The sequence below is a fragment of the Acipenser ruthenus genome, chromosome 3 (genome assembly GCF_902713425.1).
Source record: "Acipenser ruthenus chromosome 3, fAciRut3.2 maternal haplotype, whole genome shotgun sequence".
NCBI lineage: Eukaryota > Metazoa > Chordata > Actinopteri > Acipenseriformes > Acipenseridae > Acipenser > Acipenser ruthenus.
Window position 1 is genome coordinate 91,093,194 of NC_081191.1, and position 14,323 is coordinate 91,107,516.

At 37.3% G+C, this 14,323-nt stretch overlaps 1 protein-coding gene across 6 annotated transcripts in view; it reads right to left on the bottom strand.

Moving 5' to 3' along the window:
- Positions 1-14,323, bottom strand: part of LOC117435340 (glutamate decarboxylase 1-like) — an 81,781-nt gene that overhangs the window by 22,458 nt on the left and 45,000 nt on the right. For all 6 annotated transcript variants that reach the window (XM_059018762.1, XM_059018765.1, XM_059018763.1 and 3 more), the window contains 2 exons: positions 3,745-3,900; positions 2,329-2,571 (listed from right to left, as the gene is read on the bottom strand). In XM_059018762.1, the coding sequence (XP_058874745.1) occupies positions 2,329-2,571; positions 3,745-3,757 (256 nt within the window). In that variant the 5' untranslated portion in view covers positions 3,758-3,900. The remainder of the gene's footprint in view (positions 1-2,328; positions 2,572-3,744; positions 3,901-14,323) is intronic.

Genomic DNA, 14,323 nt, shown 5'->3' on the forward strand with positions numbered 1-14,323 from the left:
TGACTTCATCAAAATACCTCCATGTATCTAACCGTGTCACAGCCAGTGAAGGCATGGAACATGGGCAAGGCTCGACATTTGTCAGGACCCAGTGCTCTAGCCATCTCATGAGCTGCTAAAAATCTGAAGCTCCTCCCTGTTGCAAAGGTATCCCACAGCTTAGTGATGTGGAGGTGCTGGACTGACGTATTAACACCTTACTGTATCCTTGGTTGACAGCATCTTGCACATGAAGTAGTGGGATGTGTGTTTAGTTATACGGAAGTCCACAATCTTTTTGCTTTGGCTACTTGGTTGAAGAATCCATATTAATTTCAGCACAGTATTTAATTGGTATTGATATATCACATAAGGTATAGGTATATGTCATTCGAGCTGATTGGGAAAACCAAAAAGCAATACAAAAATATACCGTCCTTTTATTTTGATTAGAAAATCACAGATATTTGTTATTTACGGGCATAGGGACAGTGTTAAAAATTACTTTTTTTTTTCTTTCCAGAAGACAAAGACACTATTCAGCTCTAGTCTGGCTTTATTTGGTTACAAAAGTCATCATCAGTCAATCCTTCAGCCAACACTTCAACTACTAGAATAATTATTATTGTTTTTGTCTGGAAGCATAAACATTTATTTAGGAAAAAAGCCATAATGATAATTCCTGTTGCTGTGTAATGTATGGGGAGGGAGCAATACATTGATGTATGATTTAAGACGATCTGAGTAGTTTTAAATCCTTGTCTGGGCACTTTTGCCTCTGTCCGGCAAAGTTTGTGTATTTAAAAAAAAAAAAAAAAAAACTAGAATGATAATTCCTGTTGTATGCAATGCATGGGGAGGGAGTGATAATTTGATGTATGATTCAAGATGATCTGAGCAGTTTTACCCACTGCCAGGTTTACATTTGCCTTTTTTTGGATTTTTTTAGCTGTACACACAGTTGAAAACTGTCAGATTTAACTTAAACTCTTCAAAAAATAAATGTGGAAAAGGGGGTGTTGTACAAAAAGAAAAATCTCACCGTTTTGTTTTTTTGTTTATTAGTACTCTCCTCATAACAGAAAATAGGATCACAGTAAAACAAAACGTTGATCACTATGCGTCACATTTACCAAGTTGGGCCAGTGTTAGGAAAGCTTGAAGGACACATGCATCTGTATCCCGATTCTGACTCAGGTGCCAAATCCTGTGTTTATGTATCTGTGGAGGGGTGCCCCGCCCCTGTGTGTATTTTGTGTTTTATGTTGCATGTGTGATGTTTATATGTGTGTAGTGGTGCACGAAGTGTGGGTTATGTAGCACAGGTGATTTAAAATGTATATTTGTGTTGCACATTGCACAATCACTTCACGTGCAGATTAAAGTGGGTATTTGTATGGGGGCACGGGGAGTGCACAATTAGTTCACGTGCAGACCATGCTGAGATTCTCGGCACAGCTGCATAAAAGAGTAAGTGTTTAACACACACAGGGTTGGTGTTCATTGTGCAGAGAGAGAGAGAGAGAGAGAGAGAGAGAGAGAGAGAGAGAGAGAGAGAGAGAGAGAGAGAGAGAGAGAGAGAGAATTAGAATTAGAATTATAAATATAACAATTTCTACTCATGCAGGTGGACCCGCACGATACTAGTTTTGGTTCGTCCACTGTTTGTTTGTCTGGTCAACATGCTGTTTTATTTATTTTATGGTAGTGTTTCGTGTTTTGTTTAAATCTTTGTTTTATTTACAATAAACCAGCACACCAGCGCATTCATTCATACCTCAGTGCTGTGTGTGCTACTCCTTCCTGGCATGACGTCACCACACAAGCCAGCCTGTTCACAGTATAACTTGCCATTTTAGAAGGTGGTAAATCGGTGCAAGGCAAAACACGTTGTGAGACGTATTTCTAATATCAACTAGTTATGGTGGGGACACAGACGTGGATTTTTGGCTTCCAATTAATAATGTGCAGCAATGTTCACACTGACACAAAGCCAAATGGGTGGAGATTTTTGACGCATGCCAAAACGAAACTGCCCGATTGGTTTAATAATGATTGGCACATAAGCTTCCAAATAATTTGACGTGATCTTATGCAGGTCAATAGGCCATCCATTGGCTCATTTTGATAATATTTTAATGAGTTTCGTTGCTGTGACAAGACTGCTTTCCAACAGAACGTACCGGCATCAAAATAAGTCCCAGTACTAATGACCGCAGAATTTCACCCCTAGTTCCAGCCCCTTCTTTTATTTCAATAAAAGTGAATCTGATTCGAGGAAATTGTAACAAGTTCTCCCCAGAAGATAATGATATTATTATTACTATTATTTATTTATTAAAATCATACCTGTTTTAACTCCATATTTTAAGGTGTCTCTGCAGTCCACAAGAAGCTGTTCTAAATTTTCAGGATTATCAGACAGCTCCAGACTAAATCCGTCAAGACCGTCCTTGAGCTGATGTGGGTAGTGGAAGTCCAGAACTTTGGTGTTTCTGTCAAACGATTTGCTGACATAGTTTAGAAGTATGTGGACCACTTCAAAGAGGAATTGCTTAGTGTTTTCCTCACCATTCTTTGCTGGCAACAAGTCTATGGAAAAATGGAAAACAATTTAATAGGCAGGAAACATTTGAGTGACACAATCTATGCAGAATTCCAGTTCCAGTAACATTCTGAAATACATATAGCCTAGTTAATTTGGGATACCTCCCTAGCACCTGCCTTAATTGTCTTCTATACTGTATTTGCTGTAAAACAGTGTGTACTGTATTGTGGAACATGATGTGGTAGTAGTATGTTTGTTTAAAATACTCATTTTCATTGTCTGGTTTCATATTCTGTTTGGCCATGTCTTCTCAGACATTCAGGCAACTCATCTTCTTATATATTTAAACTATGCTCAAAAGAACAGATACAGACTTGTTGAAAAGTACATTACCATAGTCTTTTTACCATGAGTTCCCCTGCAGATATAACATTAACTATGACAGCTGGTATGAGACCAATGCTGTTTAAACAAGGTAGTACACGTGAAAGCCAATATGACATCAACTCAAACCTACTCCTACAAACTGAACATAGGTAAGACGATTGCTCAGTAAGTAGAGACCATGGTCATCTGGTTGCCTCAACACTCTTGTTGTGGGGTATATTGAAGCAGTCCCTGAGATTCAGAATGCAGAACTGGTGATCATCAGGGTGCGGCAACCTTATGCACAGGGAAAGATAGTGACTCTGTACTAACTGCTTGCTAGGCTAGTGTCTTACCGCTGTACCTGTTGGTCTGGATTGTAAGAGTAGTTTTGACAAATCGTATTTGGGTTTCACATGCAGAATCTCATTTTAAAAACTCTCTTCAAATATCTATGTTTTTCTGTGCATTTTGAGCATGGTTGAATATATATGACAAGAAACGATTACACAGAATATAAATCCAAACAACAAAAAGTTAGGACCACTGGTTTTAGGTATTTACAACCCCTAGCAGTAATTTGTATATTGTCCACACAAGATTTATGTCTTAAGTGTGGATTACCAGTCTCATTAAAGATGCAGAAGGAAAGCCTGGAGCAAGTACAAACACAGTATAAAGTCTACTAACAGAAACTCAGAGTAGAGAAATTAGAGACACTTAAACAGCCTTTGCCTTTTCTAAAGAGGTTTCTCCACTTCCACCATCAGTTACACTACAGTATGTACATAAAAGACAGCGGAGAAGGAATTATCTGTTGTTTCGGTCCTAAATTTCAAGAATTCTCTTACCCCGGCCATACATTGTAGAAAAGTTGGTGGTTCTGCTCTCAGTACCAGATTGCCTTTCTTTGCTTTCATTTTCTGATTGGATGATAAGCTGCTGAGTTTTTAGCCATAAAGGGTCCGCTTTACGTTTTCCTTTAGTCTTCAGTGTCTCAGCTGAACCTGGGAAAGAGCAGAATATAAAGAAAAGCACACACCATTTAACAGTCACATACATTCTCATTATTTTATAATGTCAAAAGTAAGAGCAAGGAAAATTCAACACTATTCAAAATTAGGGCAGCTGGCTCTTTGAGCTAATATTATATATATATATATATATATATATATATATATATATATATATATATATAGTAAAACTGAATGCTACTTTTTGTCAATATTAGTAGTAAAATAAATAAAAACATTTTACATAAAAAGTTTACAGTTTTGAGGGGAAACATCTAAGCAGTACAGGAGTTTGTAGAAAGGGACAAACATATGATTTTGTATAAACATGGGAGAAAAGGTTAGCTCAAACAGGAACCAAAGGAAGGTAATTGAGAAAAAGAAAATGTTTAGAATAGTGATACAATTGATAGTATTAATATCAATTGAAATTCTGAAATAATATAAATACTTCCAAAATATTTGGCATTGTTCCAAAAAAACTTTAACTCCACCAATTTTTCTTCAAATCATACCAAAGATTCTCAATCGGATTTAGAGCGGGACTTTGACTAGGCCATTCCAGAACCTTGATTTTATTCTTCTTTAACCATTCTGAAGTAGATTTTGATGTGTGCTTTGCATCGTTGTTGTGTTGGAACATCCAGTTGTGCTTTAAACCAAGCTTTGTAGCAGAGGGTTTCAGATGATTGGCCAATATCTTTTGGTATGCTATGGAATCCATTTGATAAATACAAAATTCAAACAATATGACATTATTTTGCTTGGAATAAAAGTACAGAACGTGACTGCCTTACATATATATATATATACAGACGTGCTCAAATTTGTTGGTACCCTTACAGCTCATTGAAATAATGCTTCATTCCTCCTGAAAAGTGATGAAATTAAAAGCTATTTTATCATGTATACTTGCATGCCTTTGGTATGTCATAGAATAAAGCAAAGAAGCTGTGAAAAGAGATGAAATATTGCTTATTCTACAAAGATATTCTAAAATGGCCTGGACGCATTTGTTGGTACCCCTCAGAAAAGGTAATAAATAATTGGATTATAGTGATATTTCAAACTAATTAGTTTCTTTAATTAGTATCACACATGTCTCCAATCTTGTAATCAGTCATTCAGCCTATTTAAATGGAGAAAAGTAGTCACTGTGCTGTTTGGTATCATTGTGTGCACCACACTGAACATGGACCAGAGAAAGCAAAGGAGAGAGTTGTCTGAGGAGATCAGAAAGACAATAATAGACAAGCATGGTAAAGGTAAAGGCTACAAGACCATCTCCAAGCAGCTTGATGTTCCTGTGACAACAGGTGCAAATATTATTACGAAGTTTAAGGTCCATGGAACTGTAGCCAACCTCCCTGGGCGCGGCCGCAAGAGGAAAATCGACCCAGACTGAACAGAAGGATAGTGCGAATGGTAGAAAAAGAACCAAGGATAACTGCCAAAGAGATACAAGCTGAACTCCAAGGTGAAGATACGTCAGTTTCTGATCGCACCATCCGTCGCTTTTTGAGCTAAAGTGGGCTCCATGGAAGAAGACCCAGGAGGACTCCACTTTTGAAAGAAAAACATAAAAAAGCCAGACTGGAATTTGCTTAAATGCATATTGACAAGCCACAATCCTTCTGGGAGAATGTCCTTTGGACAGATGAGTCAAAACTGGAGCTTTTTGGCAAGTCACATCAGCTCTATTTCACAGACGAAAAAATGAAGCTTTCAAAGAAAAGAACACCATACCTACAGTGAAACATGGAGGAGGCTCGGTTATGTTTTGGGGCTGCTTTGCTGCGCCTGGCACAGGGTGCCTTGAATCTGTGCAGGGCACAATGAAATCTCAAGACTATCAAGGCATTCTGGAGCGAAACGTACTGCCCAGTGTCAGAAAGCTCTGTCTCAGTCGCAGGTCATGGGTCCTCCAACAGGATAATGACCCAAAACACACAGCTAAAAGCACCCAAGAATGGATAAGAACAAAACACTGGACTATTCTGAAGTGGCCTTCTATGAGTCCTGATCTGAATCCTATCGAACATCTATGGAAAGAGCTGAAACTTGCAGTCTGGAGAAGGCACCCATCAAACCTGAGACAGCTGGAGCAGTTTGCTCAGGAAGAGTTGGCCAAACTACCTGTTAACAGGTGCAGAAGTCTCATTGAGAGCTACAGAAAACGTTTGATTGCAGTGATTGCCTCTAAAGGTTGTGCAACAAAATATTAGGTTAGTGGTCCCATCATTTTTGTCCATGCCATTTTCATTTGTTTTATTATTTACAATATTATGTTGAATAAAAAATCAAAAGCAAAGTCTGATTTCTATTAAATATGGAATAAACAATGGTGGATGCCAATTACTTTTGTCAGTTTCAAGTTATTTCAGAGAAAACTGTGCATTCTTTGTTTTTTGTGGAGGGGTACCAACAAATTTGAGCACGTCTGTATATATATATATATATATATATATATATATATATATATAGCAAATATATTAAATGATGACTTTTCAAAGGTTTTTACAAAGGAGGATACGGACAACATTCCCCACATGTTGACCTGTTCCTATCCAGTTTTAAATAACTTCAGCATAACAGAGGCAGAAGTGTTAAAGGGACTAGGAGCTCTTAAAATAAACAAATACCCTGGGCCGAATGAGATCCTCCCAATAGTACTCAAAGAAATGAAAGAAGTTATTTACAAACCGCTAACCAAGATCATGCAACAGTCTCTTAACACGGGTTGTACCGACAGACTGGAAAATTGCAAACATAATACCGATACACAGAAAGGGAAACAAAACCGAACCAGGTACAGACCAATAAGCTTGACTTCTATTATATGTAAACTTATGGAAACTATAAAGGGAGATCATGTCTAACTACTTTTTTTTGAGGATGCAACATCGACAATGGATAATTGCAAAGCATACGACATGGTTTATTTAGATTTCCAGAAAGCTTTTGACAAAGTCCCGCATAAAAGATTAATTCTCAAACTGAACGCAGTAAGGATTCAAGGAAATGCATGCACATGGATTAGGGAGTGGTTAACATGTAGAAAACAGAAAGTACTGATTAGAGGAGAAACCTCAAAATGTAATGAGGTAACCAGTGGTGTACCACAGGGATCAGTATTAGGTCCTCTGCTATTCCTAATCAACACTAATGACTTAGATTCTGGTATAGTAAGCAAACTTAGGAGTGGCAAACACACTTGCAGCAGCAACGGTCATTCAAAATGATCTAGACAGCATTCAGAACTGGGCAAACACATGGCAAATGACATTTAATAGAGAAAAGTGTAAGGTACTGCACACAGGCAATAAAAATCTGCATTATAAATATCATATGGGAGATAATGAAATTGAAGAAGGAATCTTTGAAAAAGACCAAGGAGTTTATGTTGACTCAGAAATGTCTTCATCTAGACAATGTGGGGAAGCTTTAAAAAAGTCCAACAAGATGCTCGGATATATTGTGAAAAGTGTTGAATTTAAATCAAGGGAAGTAATGTTAAAACTTTACAATGCATTAGTAAGACCTTGTGTAGAATATTGTGTTCAGTTCTGGTCACCTCGCTACAAACATGATATTGCTGATCTAGAAAGAGTGCAAAGAAGAGCGACCAGAATTAACCCATGTTTAAAAGGCATGTCGTATGCAGACAGGCTAAAAGAATTGAATCTATTCAGTCTTGAACAAAGAAGAGTATGCAGTGATCTGACTCAAGCACTCAAAATTCTGAAAGGTATTGGCAATGTCGACCTAGAGGACTTTTTCGACCTGAAAAAAGAAACAAGGACAACGGGTCACAAAGGGAAATTAGATAAAGGGGCACTAAAATAGGAGGCACTTTTTTACACAGAGAATTGTGAGGGTCTAGAACCAACTCCCCAGTAATGTTGTTGAAGCTGACACCCTGGGATCTTTCAAGAAGCTGCTTGATGAGATTCTGGGATCAATAAGCTACTAACAACTAAACGAGCAAGATGGGCTGAATGGCCTCCTCTCGTTTGTAAACTTTCTTATGTTCTTATTATGGCACAAGCATTCCACACCAAAAAACAGAAAAATATATATGTATTAGAATTCTGAAAAGAACTCTGACCTCTGAACACTCAAAAAGAGCTGTACAAAATACAGATATGTATTCAAATCTCTTTATTGACTAATCAGTTATTTCAGTTATAACAATCTCGATCGCTCAACTCACACCATGGCACAGTGATGAAAGATTAGCTAGTTTCCAGACAGTAACTGAATTCCAGACAAAACAACAAGGATAAATCTTATAGGCCAGTTTTTATCGATGGAATGTTTGGTAAACTATTTACATACTGTAAAGCCATAAATATTTGCAAACCTTTTATTGTGCGTTTTTCGCGTATGAAAAAAATGGAAACATTTTTTGCACGAATAACAAATTCCACTAACAATACATGCTTCTTATATTGCAACAGGTTGCCAACAGCACGATCCTATATAAATACAGACTTTGGTTACTGAATTGACTTCCTGGATTCCAGACTGAAGAAGGAAAAATCCTATAAGTTAGTTTAGGCATCAATCATGATACATGTTTGATAGATGTGACCGGTGCACCATTCACAAAGTTTGAGAGACTAAAGGTTGGTTTATACTTCTTTCGCTGTCAAAAGCCGTACGTCAGCTGCAGACACTTCTACGGGTGTGCCAGAAGGACTGAAGCGCCCCCGAGTTCGGTCATACTTTCAGCCAGTCTGCGCTACTGCCGGTGTCGACTTGTGACTAGGATTGCCAACAGGCTCCACAATCCTGTGACACTTTGAGACGGGATTTTAAAATTGCCCATCTCATGAATGAAGTGAATGTGTAAATTGTCTCATATATATTTTTATGAGCAGCAAACATACTGCCTCCGACCAGGCATATTGAACAGCTGAGCAATGTTACTGATTTGATGGGGAAAGTAATTGCATACAGAAAATAAATAGCGATGTTAACTCAAATACATAAAAAGAATAACAATAATACAAATAAAAATACAATGTATTCATTATTATTGTTATTATTATACAAGTGGTTGCTGTGCATGGTAGCCTATGTAAGCACCAATATTCATTTTATCAAAGGTTAATTTATGCTTTAATTTCATTCAGTTTAGAGGCAAGTTTAAAATCCTGTTCTGATGTTTATTGGATTCCTCAAAAACTTGCTCTATTGTGCTTCACTGGCTTGCGACCATGCGACAAATGTTGGATTTTTTCAACATAATCCGATCCTGTGCGTTTTGTGGTCGCAGACACAAGAAAAGGCTGTACGACTTTTTAAAAAAGACGCAGCTCGCGGCAGTGCGGAAGATGTCATTCCGACTGTCAGAGACCACTGACTGAAACCAAAAATTGGGTTGCAGTCGGAAGTATAAACCAACCTTAAACCCCCCCACACACGTCCTACAATTGTGGAAGCGATTGGTCACTCACAGCCTGCAGGGCACTGTGCCACTAGATTGCATACAGTACAAAATAGGACAGCCTGCAGCAATCAATAGTGATTGTTTATAGTTCTGAAAATAATTTCTAATAGTTTGCGGACTCGACTTCCTGGACTCCAGACTGAATAACACGGATAACTCCTATAGGCTAATTTAGACGTCAATCATCCACTGTTTAAATTGCTTAACCGATCAACCATTCACATATTTCTAGAGATGGAACCCTTCCACACACTCCGTGAAATTTTTTAAATGATCGGTTACTCGCAGCCTGCGGGACAGTGAGATACATGGGAGGATGCACACTGTACGTCCCCTAGCACTGAAGGGGTTAATTGGTTCAATTAAGTCATTTAGGGTACAGTTGGAACAAAAACCAGGATGGACACCGGCCCTCCAGTACCAGGATTGGACACCCCTGCTAGCAGGTTCATTGCTCCATATCACCAGATTTACATTGCACCCTTTTTAATTCAAACACCTAATGAATCCCCCCTATTGTTTCTTGCAAATGTTTTAATTTTTTCATTTATTTATTTATTTTACCAGATGAGAAAATAGAGAACAAATTCTCATTTACAACAACAATCTGGTCAAGAGGTAGACATCACAGCAGTACAAAGGAAACAAATACAACATAGAAATAAATAAATAAATAAATAAATAAATAAACAAACACATTAACAAATACATACATATGTATCAGACAATAGTAAATTCAGATTCCGATTAAAAACATCCTCCGAAAAACAAAACTCAGTAATTTTAATTTGATTTGAAATTCATTCCAGTCAATAGCAGCCGGCAACTGAAATGAATTACGCCCAAAAACAGTGGACACTCTGGGAAGAACCAATCTAATTAATGAATCTTATCTTAAATTGTAAATTGTACACCGAAACAGAGAACTGTAATAGGTTGTACAGATATAGTGCGGTTTTCCCATTCAGGGTTCTATAAACTAACCTAAGCCAATGATCCAGTCGCCTAGTGTGCAATGAAGGCCATTCAACCATAATATAAAGATTGCAGTGATGAGTAAGATAAGTATTGGAACATAAAATAATTTAGTATTGGAAGAACAGACATCTGGACTAAAGTATACCTAGCGGAACGTGTAAAACACGATTTACTGCGAAAGAGGAAACCAATTCTAGATTTAACTTTAGATTGAACTTTATCAATATGGGTTTTAAAAGACAAAGCACTCATGGATGTCAAATCTCAAGGTTTACCCATGAAACTTACCGTTTTTCACAATTTTGAGAGTCTCATGGCCATGCAGTGGATTCTCACCTTTGTGCATAAGTTTGTTATTATTTGCGAGGCTGCGAAACCCTTTATACATGATACAGCGGTAAATCCAATACAACTGTCCAAGCGTATTATTTCATTTTGGGGTAGTGGGGGGGGGGGGGGTCACCATGAAGAGGTGTACATTACCATTCTGTATTCCTGTAGCTGCTACGCAAACTCCCCCCTTACTCCAAAGAATTAACTGCCTTGTTGTCTCAAACTGATGGTTTGTCTATCTATGTTGTATTTTAGTTTATAACTTTAATTATTCTTGAACTGTAACCTTGTATTACAGTGCAACGTGTAAGTTGCTTTGGATAAATGCGTCTGCTAAATAAATAAATAAAATAAAAATGGTTACACTTTCAAATTCTAAGCAAGTTACAAGCTTACCAGCACCATTAATCAATAAAACAAACAAACATCCTTTTTTATTTTTTTACATCAAGTATTACAAATGCTGTAAAAAAATAATAATAAAAATAATAATAGTCGAGTTAGTCTTCGTCGTCCGGACGGCTATTGTTAAAAAATAAGCTGCAGCATTCCAGCTACAATTGGAATGACACCACCTCCCTAATGTGCTTGCTGAAAAAATCTCAAACTGCCAGTTGGTCCACTTTGTACAGAGGAATGTCGGCTTTTACACACATTCTGAAACAACAAAACAACAGTTTCACGTTGCTCTTTGGCAGTTGTAAGACACTGAAATTAAGAAATTGAGTTGGTTTAATTACAGCTTTAAAGGCAGGTAGAGAGTAGCAAGCCTAATTATAAACAACCGGTCTAGCATTTTGTGTTTACCCACAGCTGAGTTTGAGATAAGAACGTGCTAAATAAAAAAAAAAAAAAGAAACTTGCTGTGCCCTCTACCACCATCCCAAAGTGGGCACTGATAAGCAACGGAATGTCCATTTTTCACATAAATGGAGGGTTCTGAAATTCCAGGAGCAATTAGAGAGCTACTTATGCTGCCAGGATACCACTTTTCAAGACTCTGGGTGCCCTTTCTCACCTTTTTGAGGGTAAATGACTCAAGGTCTTCAAACACTTTGAACTCCAAAATTACGGTACCCCTAGTTTTAAAAAGCTCTTTATTTAAATGAAAGATAATACTTTGGATTTATATAGCACCTTTCATCCCATAGGATAACAAAGCTCTTTATATGCGGCAGCTATTCTGTGCCATCACACTGACACAGTGGTTAAAGTGGGTGAAGTGAGGAATTGCTTAGCCAATTGAACTACTGGAGGAAATTTAGGTAGGCCAGGGCTTAGGTCGGCCAGGGTGTCCTCGGCTCACATCGCACCAGCAACCCGTGTAAACTGGCCAGGCGCCTGCGAGCTTGCCTGTGAGCTGCCCAGAGCTGCGTTGTCCTCCGACGCTTCGGAGTACAGCGTGTGTTCGTCTTTGCCGCTCCCGAGTCAGAGCAGGGGCGGTAGCGGTGGGCTGAGCCTAAATACAACTGGGCATTTCAAATTGGGAAAAAAACGGGGACAAATTTAATTGGAGACTACTAAATAAAAAAAAAGGAAAATGACTGCTTTAATGAATTTTCATGTATCTATTTCAGTGCAATGTAGTTTCTTTGTAATTATGAAATACTTTCTTTTTTTAACATTTACATTTCATTTCTGTTTCGTCATGAAAAAATAATGGTTTTCTGGGTCGAGTAAAAAAATACATTAACTTAATTCATGTACTGGTTACTCTTAAATGAATTCACAATCCAGTTCTCGGTAAACTGGGCATGCATGACTTTGAAACTCGGCTGTCAGCGGAGCAGAAGATCACAAAAACTGGGCTGAATTCGGAAAAACAAAGCGGCCCAGAATTTGGGATGTTATCGGAAAACCAGAGCGGCCCAGAATTTGTGACATTATCTGAAAACCAAATCATCCCAGAATTTGGGAAGTTATAAAAGCAAAGCGGCCCAGAACCCTGAGAACGAGCAGTCTAGATGTAAAACTGTGATTACATTACAGACAAACTAATGAATCCTGTAACAAAACTGTAGTAATGGGCAGGATATATATTTGCAATTAAAATAAATCACGCAAATGATTATAGATATATGCTGTTTGAAAGAAAAAAAGTAGATCAACACAGAAAGCCAATTCTTACATTCGTGCATAACATGACAATTTATACAAAGTAATAGTCACCCATTGTTTGTTATATTAGTACAGTAAAATACCAACTTATATTTTAATTGAAAGGTTCTGGAAAGCAGATCTCTCTCTCTCAATACCTCCAAGCTTTCCCACTCGTGTTGACGTCATAAGGACCAATCAAAACGCGAGACAGTTATGCGGTTCCACCCCAAAAACCGGGCCTGTGTCATACCTCACCTCAAAATAACAGTTTGAAGCAACTGAATGGTGTTTACATAGTTGATGTGCATTGGTTAATTTGCCTTGCTACAGTGCGTGCAGCACTACTGTTGGATGACAATGACGGGTGAGTGGAATCTGAGCCTCATCCATTTTATACATCCAAACGTCATGATCTGGCTCCATTGAAACCAAACTCCATTCTTTTTTTTTTTTTTTTCTTTTTTTAAATAATGTTAATACAATGTGCTACTGATCTTACGGTCTGAAGTGCTTAGACCAAGTGTTTTGAAGTAAGTTTGCACAAAAATGATGCAGCATAAATTTATAATTTGAAATATCAGATGTTTAAAATTAATTTATTTAACATCTTTCATTTATTTTTATTGAAAAAAGGCCATATGAGCAAAAATTAGCTTGTTTACAACGACATCCAACAGCAGCAAATTACAATCACATAAAACACAGAGAATACACCTTTAAAACTATACACAACATATATACACACAGGGCTTCAGATAATGAAGCAACATATTTTTTAATTGACGATGGGAAGTCTCTTGCATTCCAGTCTGGAACTACAGCAAAAGCAACAGATTTCCTTCCAGTAGCACTTTTTACCATCGGTATTTTAAAATATTTGGTACCGCAAACATTTTGTAAACTGTAATCGCAGATAAACTCCTGGAATAGATTACTCAAATAAACATTCAGTTTGTTAAGCGCCCCTTTAAAAAGAATCTGATTCCAATGAAAGTTCCTTCTATTATCAGGTGACATGTTTCATCTGGAATACAAGGTACAGTGATGTTCTAAAGGATTACACTGAAGAACAAATCTACAAATCCTGTTAAACACTGTATCAGTCTTCTTCAGCGACTCCTTACTAGCTGTCATATAAATCACATCATTGTAGTCCAGAATAGGAAACAAAAGTTGCTTAGCTAATTTAAACCTTGATGGAAAATTTACGCAATGACATTGGCCATACAACAATCTGAGTTGTTCCCCAATTTTACTACATATTTCTTTTAAGTGTTTTTTCATATTTAAAGTTGAGTTGTATCGATAATGACACCTAAGTATTTAAAAGTATCAACTCTCTCCAAAGGTGTATTATTACAAGTAACAATAATAAAATTGAACTTTTGTTTTGTATCATTTTCTCTGAACCAAATAACATATTTGTCTTTTTTTTCATTTAAAATCAAACCATTTTTAACAAACCAATCTTGAAGTTAAAAAAAAAAAAAATCATTCTGTAGTGTCTTAGTTAAATCATGGACATTGTCAGAGCTGTAGTTAACCACAGTG